At 43.7% G+C, this 12,610-nt stretch overlaps 1 protein-coding gene across 1 annotated transcript; it reads left to right on the plus strand.

Annotated features, from left to right (window-relative positions):
- The first annotated feature begins 11,353 nt into the window (after positions 1–11,353).
- Positions 11,354–12,610, plus strand: LOC125998778 (melanoma-associated antigen B3-like). The gene has a single exon (XM_049766844.1). The coding sequence runs from the start codon at positions 11,354–11,356 to the stop codon at positions 12,608–12,610; it is 1,257 nt and encodes a 418-aa protein (XP_049622801.1).

The following is a 12,610-nucleotide window of genomic DNA, read 5'->3' on the forward strand; positions in this document are numbered from 1 at the left end:
CCAGGTTGGACAGCTACCTCCAAAGCATGTACTGTACTCAGTGTACTATCACTGTGACCCATAGCAAGAGATCAGTGCTGTTCCCCTAATATTACTGAGTATTCAATGATATCTATCTTTATAAATAATTCAAAGCAGGCAGTGGTATCATCCGAGATGAAAATGATACTAATCATTGTCATTTTTAATGATTTCATACTATTCTCGTGTTTTTTTTTCATGTAATCTTATGCATATACAGATAAAACATATTCTAAGAGTCCTATAATGTAAAATAATTATATTTACTTAACAGATAAAGAACTATTTTCTCTAACACACAATATTGATTAGTTGTTGAACTGGTACTATATTCCTGGTCCAGTTCTGTCCAGAGGCTACACTAGTCTTACAGACTGATTCTTCTTTTGTTTGGTTGGAGGGCTCCCCAGCAGTACCTTGGGTGACCAGGGCTGTACATGGCAGTTCTTCAAACAACATATATTGCCTAGGAGTTACTTATGGGTTCTGTGTGTACCAGGCATGTACTGTTCCTCTGAGCTATCATATGGTCTGACACTGTCTCTTAATTTCACTCTTCTTCTCCTAAAGAGAACGCAGGAAATAAAAGAGGGATGTGTAGCTACATTCCTAAAACAGCCCTCTACTGAGAAAGCTTGAGCCTGTCAGTTGGACTCACACAAGTAATATGACATAGAGGTGAAATTTAAAGGGGAGGGGGGTGGGCATATTCCTTATGCTTGTTACTGAGTGGCAATTTTCTGACTAGCAAGGCAGTATGGAAATTTAGGCATGTACAATTCCTCCTGAAATATAATTTTCATTGGCACTATGTGTGGGCAAGAGTCTGGAAGTTGTCAGAAAGGTCAAAGCCTCAGATCCAACGTGAGAGTCAAAACCCTGTGGTTAACGTACATTTTATGGCTAGTGAGGGCTTGACTCTAAGGTATAGTGAACATAACCAGGTGGTTTGGATTAAAGGGTAATGGTACAAATGATTTTTATGTGGACACTAATTCTACTAACTCAAGTTATATGTAGCTAAAGGTGACCATTCTACACCTCTACACCTGAATGATGTAAACCGCAAGAATATTGACCTATGTTGTTTTAGTTAGGGCCTTTTGGAGCTACATTTTTAATGATTTCATACTATTTTCGAGTTTTTTTCATATAATCTTATGCATATACAGATACAACATATTCTAAGAGTCCTATAATGTAAAATAATTAATTTTACTTAACAGCTAAAGAACTTACTATTTTGCCATGGTAGGCTTCATTTGTTTAACGCTGGCTTCCCCTTTGGGCTGCACTCTGCTCACAGTGGGACAGACACAATCTATTCCCTGTTCTCCCCGATTGACAGCAATATATTCTGATGGGTCATTCCTTCACAATGTATTTCTCTTAGCTGGAACACTATTTATTTGGCAAATTGGAGATCTTTCTTTTTTTCTCTGAGTCTACTATTTTTCATTCACACAATGGATATTTTGGCTTAAGGGGACAGACAGGCTAGTGCTTGGGGAACAATACTCTTTCTCGATGCCAGGGGCCATATCTTCCTCTGCAGAGCTGAAAATTATGTAAATGGTGGAAGAAGTTCTGTAAGTGGAATGCCACTAAGCATAGAGGATAATCAATAGGATATGTAGGATAGAGTGGGAACAGAAAAGAAAGTCAGAGGAGATCACTCTGGTTTTTAGAAAGATTTGGAAGCATTCATTTGTTTACAAATTAATTTATATATGAAGTATGTATAGCAAGTAGATAAGTAACAGTGTGACTTACATTTGGGGGACCAGGGAGAAAATTAGTGGCACATGCCCAAGGACCTAAGCAGATACCCATCACTGCATGGCTCTCTGTTACAATCAGGGATAGTCTTGGCACTACTGGGCCTGAAAAGATCTGCATTAACTGAGCAGGTCTTGAATCAGGAAGTCCAGTTGTGGCAGGGTGTGGACCTTGGCTTTTCTGAACATTGTCTATCACCAAAAAAGTGTTTCCACCTACTATATCATATTGAGAAATCCTCATTTCGATCTAGAACAGGACAGTCTGTCATGGGAAAACGTGTTATTGGGAATGATAAAGAATTAAATATTGTCAGTAAAAAACATTTTACGCAACAAAATGAAAAGTTTGTCACGGCCTCCACTTCTTACCTATTTTTATTTTTGGTTCAGCCCAATTAAATGCTACGTTACTTGGATTTGCCTTCTTTAGTTAAGACTTTAGGAGAAATGAAAAAGTAATCAATGTGAAAATGTGTTAAGTTATTCCCTTAACAATAATTGGGCTTCCCCTTTTGAAAATTCTTTCTTCTGAGACTGGGAATGGTACAATATATTTTTTCATTTTGCAGCAGTATCCTAATAAGGATGATGATAAGATATAGTAAAACAGATAATTGACAATTAAGACTGAGGTTCTTAGGCTCTTTGTCTATCAAGGCCATTAATTTGAATTTTTTCCTATACATTTCACTTATTTTTAAAAATTTTTACAAATCAATGAGAAGATCTTTTCTGATACTCCCTTTGTCTAAAAAGATGTATTAAGCTATGCTCAGTGGTAGAAATTTTGAATATTATAGTGGGTTAATATTGAAAATAGAAGTTCTTTTCCAATCATGGCTCCTTTTTGCTTCTTGTGCTTTATGTCTGATTTTTGTACCATTTTTGGGGGGAATGCCTCCCAGATAGTGCTCCAGGGCTGCTTCCTGAGGTATGTGGCAGGGTGACTAGACACTTCATTGCAGGGCTGGATGTTATGTTGCTTCCAGGGTCCACCAGGGCCTACCTAAAGGCCTACCGAAGTATGCTACCAGGTGAACAAATTGTTTTTCTAAGCTGTGTTATTTGCTCTATGTGGCCAGTCTCACTGTCAGGGGAGTGAAGCTTCTGGATAGATTACTTAGGAATTACTGCCCAGTGAGAGGAACTCCCTACATACCTTCCCCATGACAGCTGTCAAGATGAACTGGCTGAATGAAGGTGTCAACTTCTGCTGCATGGGGAGAAGGTGTGAGGAGACTGAGCACGCACCTCCTCCAGGCAGCAAAGTGTCACTCGGGTTCTTTCAAAAAGATATGTTGGTTTCTCTGTTGATAAACATTCTACACCCTCAACCTGCTCATTGGCAGGAGCTGAGCTGTCCTGTAAGTGGGTGCTGTGTGCCAATGGGGCCAAATTGGCTTCTACCTTTGCACCGTGTCCAGAGATCCTGGCAGGAAGCACTCACTAGCCATGAGAGGGTACCAAGATCAGGGCCCATCTTTGAAGTGCGTGGTGTCCTGATGCACTGGATGTGACTGGACTGGATGGAAGGAGAGAAACAATATGAGGGGGAGGAGGATAAAGTGTCCTGCCTGTCCATATTATCACTGACCCCATTCAAGGAGAGGCTAATAGGACACTGAGCTGGCCACATGCCTCCATCCCATAATCACCAGCCTCCCAGAACCTCAACTTCTCTTACCACTGGACAAGTACAACCTTACAGGGGGCTTTCAGAATTAGAAGCCTTCTTCCTACTAAGCAAAATAGGGATAATTAGTTAACTAATTGCTAGTGATCCTGCCGTGATTTTGCAGACCTTGAAAGAAAGCCTGCAGGACATCATCATTTGCACCGTATTTTATCTTATTATTTTCTATTTGTATTCTCTTTTTGGGGGGAATATTTTAGTCACCACGAAATGACAAAGATATTCCTCACTAGGTCTCAGGAATACTTGGTTTTAACACTGCTCCTATGACTAGCATCCAATATCAAGGCCAATGTGAAGATGGAACATGCCAAGAAATATCACTGAGGGATGATGGGCTGTTTTATTTTGTGAAGTGTTGTTGAGCCACACCGGATAAGCTCAAGGCTTACTCCTGGCTCTCTGCTCGGGTATCACTCCTCTTGGTGCTTAGAGGGGATCATTGGAGGTTCAGGGCATCAAACCAGATTTGGCTTGTACAAAGCAAGGACCGTAAACTCTGTCCTTTTTTCCTACTCCTTACCCTCCAACTTCTCTTCCCTTTTTTCCTCCCCATTCCTTTCCTTCTCCTTCTCCCTTACCTCTCACCCTGGACAAGGTTTTTACCGTTTGTTTAAAAGCAAGACTAAGCACAGCTGGTAGGGCGTTTGCCTAGCACATGGCTTGCCCAGGTTCTATCCCCAGCATCCCATATGGTCCCTTCAGCCTGCCAGGAGTAACCCCTGAGCATGGCTGCGTGTGCCTTCCCCAAAACAAAAATAAAAATGAGACCATGGAGAGTGAGCTGCTATCAGACTGACTGGTTTCTTAGCATCTCAAACCTTCTCTCCCTTTAGGTTCAAGCAAAGATAAGGAAAGTCTTGCTTGCATCAATATTTGCCTCTGCCAATTTCCTTCCAAATTTCAACTGATTAGGATTATGCCTGGACTTCTCTTACTGACCTGTAGCAATTTGATGTATTTCTTTAATGCCCAGAACTAAAATGTAAAACAACTCCGTTTGTTGCAATGGGTTCTACCGTTCCGTGAGAGCCTGTTTTACTATGTGGGCAGTTGACACATCTGACCTTTCACTTCTTTTAATTTGTCTGTTTGCAAGGTACCTAACACGAAGCCTGAGTTGAGATTAAGTCTTCTAGGATAGTGAGTCCGTTCTATGTGTGAAAAAGGTTAAGAGCCACTGTTGCAGCATATAATTTTGAGTAGAACGTAGATGTGTGCATGATATTGTCAAGACCCCCAGAACAATGTGCTAGATTTTTAATTTTGTTTTGTTTTGTTTTTTTTTGTTGTTGTTGTTGGGGCATAATAGTAGTGTTCAGGGCTAACTACTGACAGTGAACTCAGGAATCACTCCTGGAGTCTCAGGGACCATAAATGATGCCAGAGATTAAAACTGGTTCAGCAGCATGCAAGGCTGTGCTACAACTGTGGCCTCTCGGAAGCTTTCTAAAGCCCTTCTTTCCAAACCTTTTGGTCTAGCTACTATTTACACGATTAGCCCTTTTTTACCTTAGACAACAGTGACTAACATATTCATTTTGAAATGTCTTTTTAAGCTTCTCCTCATGGAGAGTCTTAAATTAAAAGTAATAGGACTATTTTTACGCTTAGTTCTCTAGGAAAAACAGTAATTTTTCCTCCTCTTTAGCTTTAGGAACCCATTCTGGAAAGCTAGCTCCCATTCTGTCTTTCCACTGACTGATGGAGTCAGTATGGGAGAAGTAAAATAATAACACAAAATTCTCCTACCTGGATTCAGCTACAGTTTCTTGATTGTGTGCTCTCCCTCTTTATTGTGAAAATAGGATGTTTCTAGCTTTCTAAAAAAGTTGAATGCTTCTGCCAGAGGTTTTTTTACATTATATATATTTCACATACAGATTATGACATTATTACCTATGATATAAAATATATATTGATATATAATATATATTTATATACAAAACCCATATAATATGGATAGTATAATAAATGATAATCTTTGGTTTTTAAAAAATATTAAGATTTTGAAATACCTTCATGTAACAGTCTAAATACACACACAAACAAAGTGGAAGGTAGGTAGAGAATTTCTATGGCCTTTATTGAGCATAAGATCGCAATGAATCCTTTCCTTTCTTAAAAATAGAAATTTGGTCTCTCGACTGTACTGGGTTTTGCTGACGTCATTATCCATAAACACTACCATATCATCTAGGGTCCCCTCTTTAATCTGACCAAAACTGCCCCCCATAGGCCTTGTTTACTCACATTATTCCTAGTGTACCTCCTGACAATTTTATACTTTGGGGACAGACCTGAATTTAGACAATGGATTATGGACCATTCTAGTGAAATCTTCTTAATTATCTGATTCAAGACAATATCTCCAAAGGCAATCACATTTTTGGTTTCCTTCAGGGAAGTTACAAGTTCAATCTGGTAGTGCTGATTTGTGCGGGATCATGGTACGGGGATATAACTCATCCATTACCAGTTGTGGAGTGCACATCTTTTCAGGGGAGTTTCTGAGAAACCAGAGGGTGCTCCGTCATTGGTAACATAAACAGAAACTATAGTTTTGACGTGTTTCTTGTTCTGAAAGGTCTTGTTCTGAGTACCAAAACTCACTCCATTTTAATGGCTATTTATGTAACTTGTGTGTCATTTGGAAAAGTACAAGGGGTTGGTGGGGGATGAATGAATGAAAATAGAAATGTTTAAATGAAATGTAACTGGAAATTACAAAAAGATAGGTCCCTGACAAAATTCTTAGAAGCTCTGATTTGCAGAGTGTTAAGCATAAAATGTGGCTAATATAAAAGCAATAATACATTATTGGAGAAAAGCTATTTATTAGAAGCTAAAATATTCCACTGTTCTATTTTTCTCAAAAAATGCATTTTCTCCTACATATAATGTATTTAAAAAAACATGCCCAGAGCTGCACCCAGCAGTGCTCAGGGGTTCTTCCTGGCTCTGCACTCAGAAATTGATCCTGGAAGGCTCAGTGGACCATATTGGAAGCCTGGAATCAAATAGAGACCCTCCCAGGTCAGCCGCTTGCAAGGCAAATGCCCTACCAGTGTGCTAACACGCCTGACCCAGGAGTTATAGGTCTTTTTAGCGAGAAAGATAGAGTGGAAATTATAAAAAAAAAGAATGAAAACACTCTTGTGTTAAAAAAAACATTTCACTAATACAGATAAGAACTTTCTTTGAACAATAATTCAGATCCACAATGACAAATGTTACAAGTAAAGAATTCCCAATTTTGGGGGGAATATAAAAGTTATCAGGGCTAATAAAAATATAGAGGTTCAAGAGAGATTGAGATAGTACAGAAGTTCAAGCATTTGCTTTTCCAGGCAGGGTTCGATCTCTCGCAATACTTATAGCTGAGTGGGCTTCATTCAAGAAGTTGAGGGCTTTAAGAAAAGGCAGCCTTTTCCTCTTCTATAAAACATAAATTTGGGTGTGACAGACAGAAGATATGTACAGCTACACTGAGTTTTCACCATACAGGTTTGTTATTAATTATTATAGAAATTCCTAATACAAGGATATAAAATATATTCCTTAATTAAAGCATCTGGTTTGATAAGATAAATCACTAAAATGGCCCATCTCCCACAAACAGATGTGAATGAAATAATAGAATCCTCATTGTCATCCTTCAGTGCAATTTTGCCTTCTCTTGGGCAGTTATGAAAAGTTAATAAATATGTTTCAGTATTCAAAATTAACTATTCAAATTAAAATGTTTGATCATGTATTCTATCTAGTATGAAAGCATATGATGTGCATGCTTTATGTATTTTAGAAATTTGAGATTCTTTTTTGAACTCACTATTGTCATAATAATTCTAAATGTGTTACTGCCTAATAAATTATTGTGCTTTTGTTAAAAAAAAAAAGCCCAGAGGATATATTGAGAACAAAGTCTGATTAAACTGTTATTCATACGTGAGCAGATATTTGTGTACTACAGATACTTCATTTCATATATATACATATAATATATATTTTATATATAATATCTATAATTATATAATATACACACACACAAGTTTCCCAAAGATGAGTTTTATCAAACGCAGTTCTCAGATGAGGTTTTGCAACAGTCTTATCACATATCCTTAAGAGACAAAATAAGCTACTATTCTATGGGATATGCCTGGGGGAATTACTTGTAGGTTGGTTCTGGGCAACCACTGGTGGTGGAAGGTGACCAGGGTTACAGTCTGTGGTATTCAAGCAACCTCACAGTGCCAGGGAGCAAACTTGGGACCCGAGCATGCAAGCATGCACTGCAGCCATTTGATGGACGGCCATTTAGCTTCATGCGAAGTTAAATCTTGGGTCCCAGAATTCCCATACGAAGCCAATGCAGACCATGAGAAGAAATGGAGCAGCCTGCATTGTGTCCCGTGCTGGCCAATCCTGCAGCAGAAAACCCCGCCGCGGCTTGGCTCTGTATCTCCGTGTTATACTAGTTCCGGTTTCCGTTTCCGGTGGCCATCTTTATGGACGGCGGTTGCCGGGGGTCGTGACCTGACACGACTGGAGGCCCGGATGTGGAATCCCCACAGTTACCGGATTACAGCCATAACCCAGGAGAGGTACCGTGATCACAGGAGACTTCTTCTAGCCTGTGAGTACCCCTAAGCTTTATTTATTGAATAAGGAACCACTAGACACATTGGGACAGTCTCCGCAAAAGACTGAGTATCCCGTGTAAAAAAAACGGTTCGGCTTAGAGGGCGTTGCAAACACTAACGTCTTGGGTGTCTCAGTGGCGACATATTACCCACAGCCATGACTCTGCTCCCACAGGAATGAATGGACTGAGAAAATGAGGGCTGAGTGAAACCTAGGTCCCTAGGTCCGCACAGCAGGCTGGGGTATTGTCCATACTCTTGCGGGTTCTCTGTTCTGGTTCAGGGAGACCGGAGCCAATTTGGAGAGACATGGGGGAAGGTGTTCAATTGATGAACGTGAGGGTTCTCAGGCGGAAAACACGAGGCAGTAACCCTCCAACCTGTCTTCAATTCGTTGTCTGTAGGGAAATGGACAAGTGGTAGTAGGGAATCTCCTTCTCTACAAGATGGATCCTTCTGGGGAAGGATCACGAGCCTGAGGAAAAGAGGGACAGTATGGTGGGCATATCAGGAATAGTACCAGAGGGATGAGGGTGGGGTGGCAGACAAAGACATGGCACCTTCACAGACAAGACTTACTGGGGAGGGCACTGGAGTTAGCACTAAATTTAGAGTCTTGGACTGTCCTCCTTGTCCTTGTCCTACTTTGGGAACATTCTCATTGTGTCTATGACCCTTGTGCTCTCACCAGGTGGGGGAGTGGTATAAGGGGTCAGTTCGCCTCCAGTTAGGGTCATCAGAAATAGTCCCAGGACCTAGGTGTGAAAAAAAAATGAAGATATAGCTGAGGGTAATGGGGAAGAAAACAAGTTTGGAGGTGGTTATTGCGGAGAGACGATGAGTTGGTTGGGAATAGGAGTGGGGGCTTTAAGATTTAGGATGTGAGTTGAGACTAATTTAGACCAAAGAGACTTAGTAGTGTTGAGGATGCGTGGGCGAAAACTAGGATTGGGTGGATAGGCGGGCATTGGAGGAGATGGCAGGTAGAGGAAAATCACTGGGCCTGGTTGCAGGTGGGGAGGGTTTTCAAGGGTAGAAGAAGGGTGGTGGGATTTAGGGGGATGGCAGTGGGGAGGGTAGATAGAGCAGTTGCAGGTAAGTGAGAGAAGGTGGTGAAGTAGGGTTGGAAGTGACTGTGAATAGGATAGTGGTAGTTTTGGGGATATACTAGGCTTGGTGGTGGGTGGAAATAAGGCAGGTTGAGGGTGGGTGGGAGGTGGGGGAGTTGGTCGGATCAGTGTAGGCTGGGGTAATGCGGTGTGGTGGGGAATGGTGAAGGGAGATGGCAAGTATGGGGCAGGTGGGGAAAGTGACTTGGATGGGTAGGGTGTGTGTGTGGGAATGTAGCATGGAAGAAGAAAAGCAGAGGGAGATCTTGTGGTTAGGAATAGAGGGACATGGCTGGCATGGGGAAAAGGTGGAGGGAGAAAGCAGGGCTAGGGAATAGAGGAGGGAGAGGTGGGATGGGGAAATGGCAGAGGGAGATGGTGAGTTGGGGTAAAAAGGGAAATGTGGTGGGATGAGGGAAAGGCAGAGGGCAATGGCGAGTTTGGGTGAGGAAGAAAATGGTGGGATCAGGAAAAGGTAGACGGGGTGAGGCAGGTTTGGGGTGAGTAAGAAAATGGTGGGGGAAAGGTAGAGGGGGTGAGGCAGGTTTGGGTGAGTAAGAAAATGGTGGGGGAAAGGTAGAGGGGGTTGTGGGTTTGGGTTAGTAAGAAAATAGTGGGGTAGGGGAAAGGCAGAAGGGAGATAGATTGATAGGGGTGAGTGGAATATATGTCAGACATGGGGTAAAGGCAGAGGGAGGTTGCAGGGTTTGGTTGAGTGTTGTAAATGATGGAGAGGGGGAATGGTGGAGGAAAATAGTGGGGTGGGCTGAGAGGGCAAATGGCAGGCATGGTGAAAAGCAGAGACAGATGGTGGGGTTTGGGTGAGTATGGAAATAACAGGGGAAGGAAAAGGCAGAGGGGAATGTTTGGACAGGGGAATGGCAGATGGGGATGGTGGGGTTGGGGTGAGTGGGAAAATGTGGTGGGTGTGAGGAAAAGGCAAAAGAAGATGGTGCGGTTCCTGTGAGGGGGAAAATGCCGGGGAGGCAAACAGCAGAGGGAAATGGCAGGGTGGGGGAATGGGGAAAGGGGGTGTGGGATGGGGTGAGTGGGTAAATGTGGTATGGGGGAAAGGCAGAGAGAGATGGTGGGTTTTGGGTAAGTGAGGAAATGGCAGTGTTGGCGAACAATGGTGGAAATGGCGAGATGGTGGAATAGCAGAGGAAAATGACATGGTTTGGGTGAGAGGGAGAATATGAAAGATATAGGAGAAAGGTGGGGAGAGATGATGGAGTTAGGATGTGGGAGAAAAGACAGCTGAAAGTGGTGTTGTGGGGGGAACTTTATAGGGAGATGATGTGCAGAGTGAGGGGAATGTGGAAGTGGGAGAATATGGTGAGTGCTGAGGAAAAGCATAGAGATGGTGGGGTAGAAGAATGGTGGAAGGAGATGACAGGGTTGGGGAGGCTGAGGTTGGATAGCAGGTTATGAGGGTGACAGCAGAGTGGAGGTAGAGAGGGGTACTGCATGCATTAATACCAAATGCTATGAGGAGATGGTTGAGTAGATGTCAGCAGGGTAACAGGGTTTGGGGGAAGACCAGGATTAGATGCAGTTGTGGGGCAAGGTGATGAGGAGAGGAATGGTTGGAGGGGAGACGACAGGGCTATAGATGAGTACAGGGTGTTTGGCAGGGGATGGGGAGACAGTGGGGATGAGGTTGAGTGGAGGAATGGAATGGGGGTGGAGAATAACGGGAGGAGCTGGTAGGGTTGGGGTGAGTTCGAGAAGGGTATATGTGTTGAGGGAGACAATGGGGTATGGGTGGTTTGGGGAACTGGTGGAAAAGATGAGGGAGATGACAGTGTTTATTAGAGTACATGCAGCATGGCTGGGACAGGGTGATAGTGATAGTGTATATTGACATTACGGTTTGCAGGATGCAGGGTGGCTGTTGGTAGGGTGATGTGGTGACGTTCAGGGGACAGGAAACTTCAGGGTGGGTAGGGCGGGTGGCAGGTGTTTTGGGGTTCCTCAGAGTGCAATGGTGCCCTCCCAACACTCAGAAGTATGCCTGGGAAATCAGAGCTGAGCGTCCCTTCCCAGGGTCACACATTTCCTTCTCTGTCTTCCAGGTCTCCATTTTCCTATACATTCTGACTGACCATGCCTCGTGGGCGCAAGAGTAAGCTCAAGGCCTCTGAGAAGCGGCGCCAGGCCCGACTGGAGACCCAGGGCCATGCAGTGGCTCAAGCCACCAAAGCAGCAGCAGAAGCCTCGGCTGAGGCAGGTGTGGCAGCAACATCAATGGCCTCGGCTGAGGCACTTCTGGCAGGAGCAGCAGAGGCCTCGGCTGAGGCCCTTCTGGCAGGAGCAGCAGAGGCCTCGGCTGAGGCCCTTCTGGCAGGAGCAGCAGAGGCCTCGGATGAGGCCCTTCTGGCAGGAGCAGCAGAGGCCTCGGATGAGGCACTTCTGGCAGGAGCAGCAGAGGCTTCAGCACAGGCAGCTGTAGCAGCTGGCAAGGCAGCCACAGCCACCAAAGGAAAAGCTGCTGCAGTGGCTGCATCCATTGCACCGGTGGTAGTGAAGAAAAGAGCAGCCACAGAGGGAAGAAAAGCTGAAGAGGTGGGAAAGAAAACCTCTACTCCTCAGCCTATGCATGGTACTAAGGTCCAGCCTCATTCAGCCTCTGCTGCCAATTTTAAGAAGCCCCAGGAAGAGCAACATGTGGCCACTTCTTCCAAGAGTCAAAAAAAGAAGCCATCCTTCTTTGCAAGCCCACTATATCTAAATCCGGATCAGGTCGCAAGGAAGGCTAATGAGCTGGAGCAGTTCCTGTTGTGCAAGTTCAAAACAAAGAAAGTCATTCTGAAGAAGGATATGCTAGAGATCATCGGTGCAGAGTTAGAAGAGCACTTTGACGAAATCCTAAAGAAAGCTTCAGTGGGCATTGAGATGGAGTTCGCAGTCAAAGTCATGGAAGTAGACCCAGTGATCCACTCCTTTGATCTGGTGAGCAAGATTAAACTCCCCAACAATGGGAGGCTGCGTCCTGGCCAGGGGCTCCCCAAGACCGGTCTTCTGATGAATATCCTGGGCATCATCCTCTTGAAGGGCAACCGCGCCACAGAGGAAGATCTCTGGAAATACCTGGGCAAGATGAAAGTATTTCCTGGAAGGAAGCACTCCCTCTATGGGGAGCCGCGGAAGCTGATTACAATAGATCTGGTGAGGCTCAACTACCTGGTATATAGACAGATCCCCAAGAGTGATCCTCCACGCTTTGAGTTCCTCTGGGGCCCCAAAGCCTATGCTGAAACCAGCAAAAAGCAAGTCATTGAGTTTCTGGCAACAATCATTGGCCATGAACCCAGCGTATTACTGGCCCAGTTCAAAGACCTTTTGAAAGAAGAAGATAAGTAA

The sequence above is a fragment of the Suncus etruscus genome, chromosome X, assembly GCF_024139225.1.
Source record: "Suncus etruscus isolate mSunEtr1 chromosome X, mSunEtr1.pri.cur, whole genome shotgun sequence".
NCBI classification, from domain to species: domain Eukaryota; kingdom Metazoa; phylum Chordata; class Mammalia; order Eulipotyphla; family Soricidae; genus Suncus; species Suncus etruscus.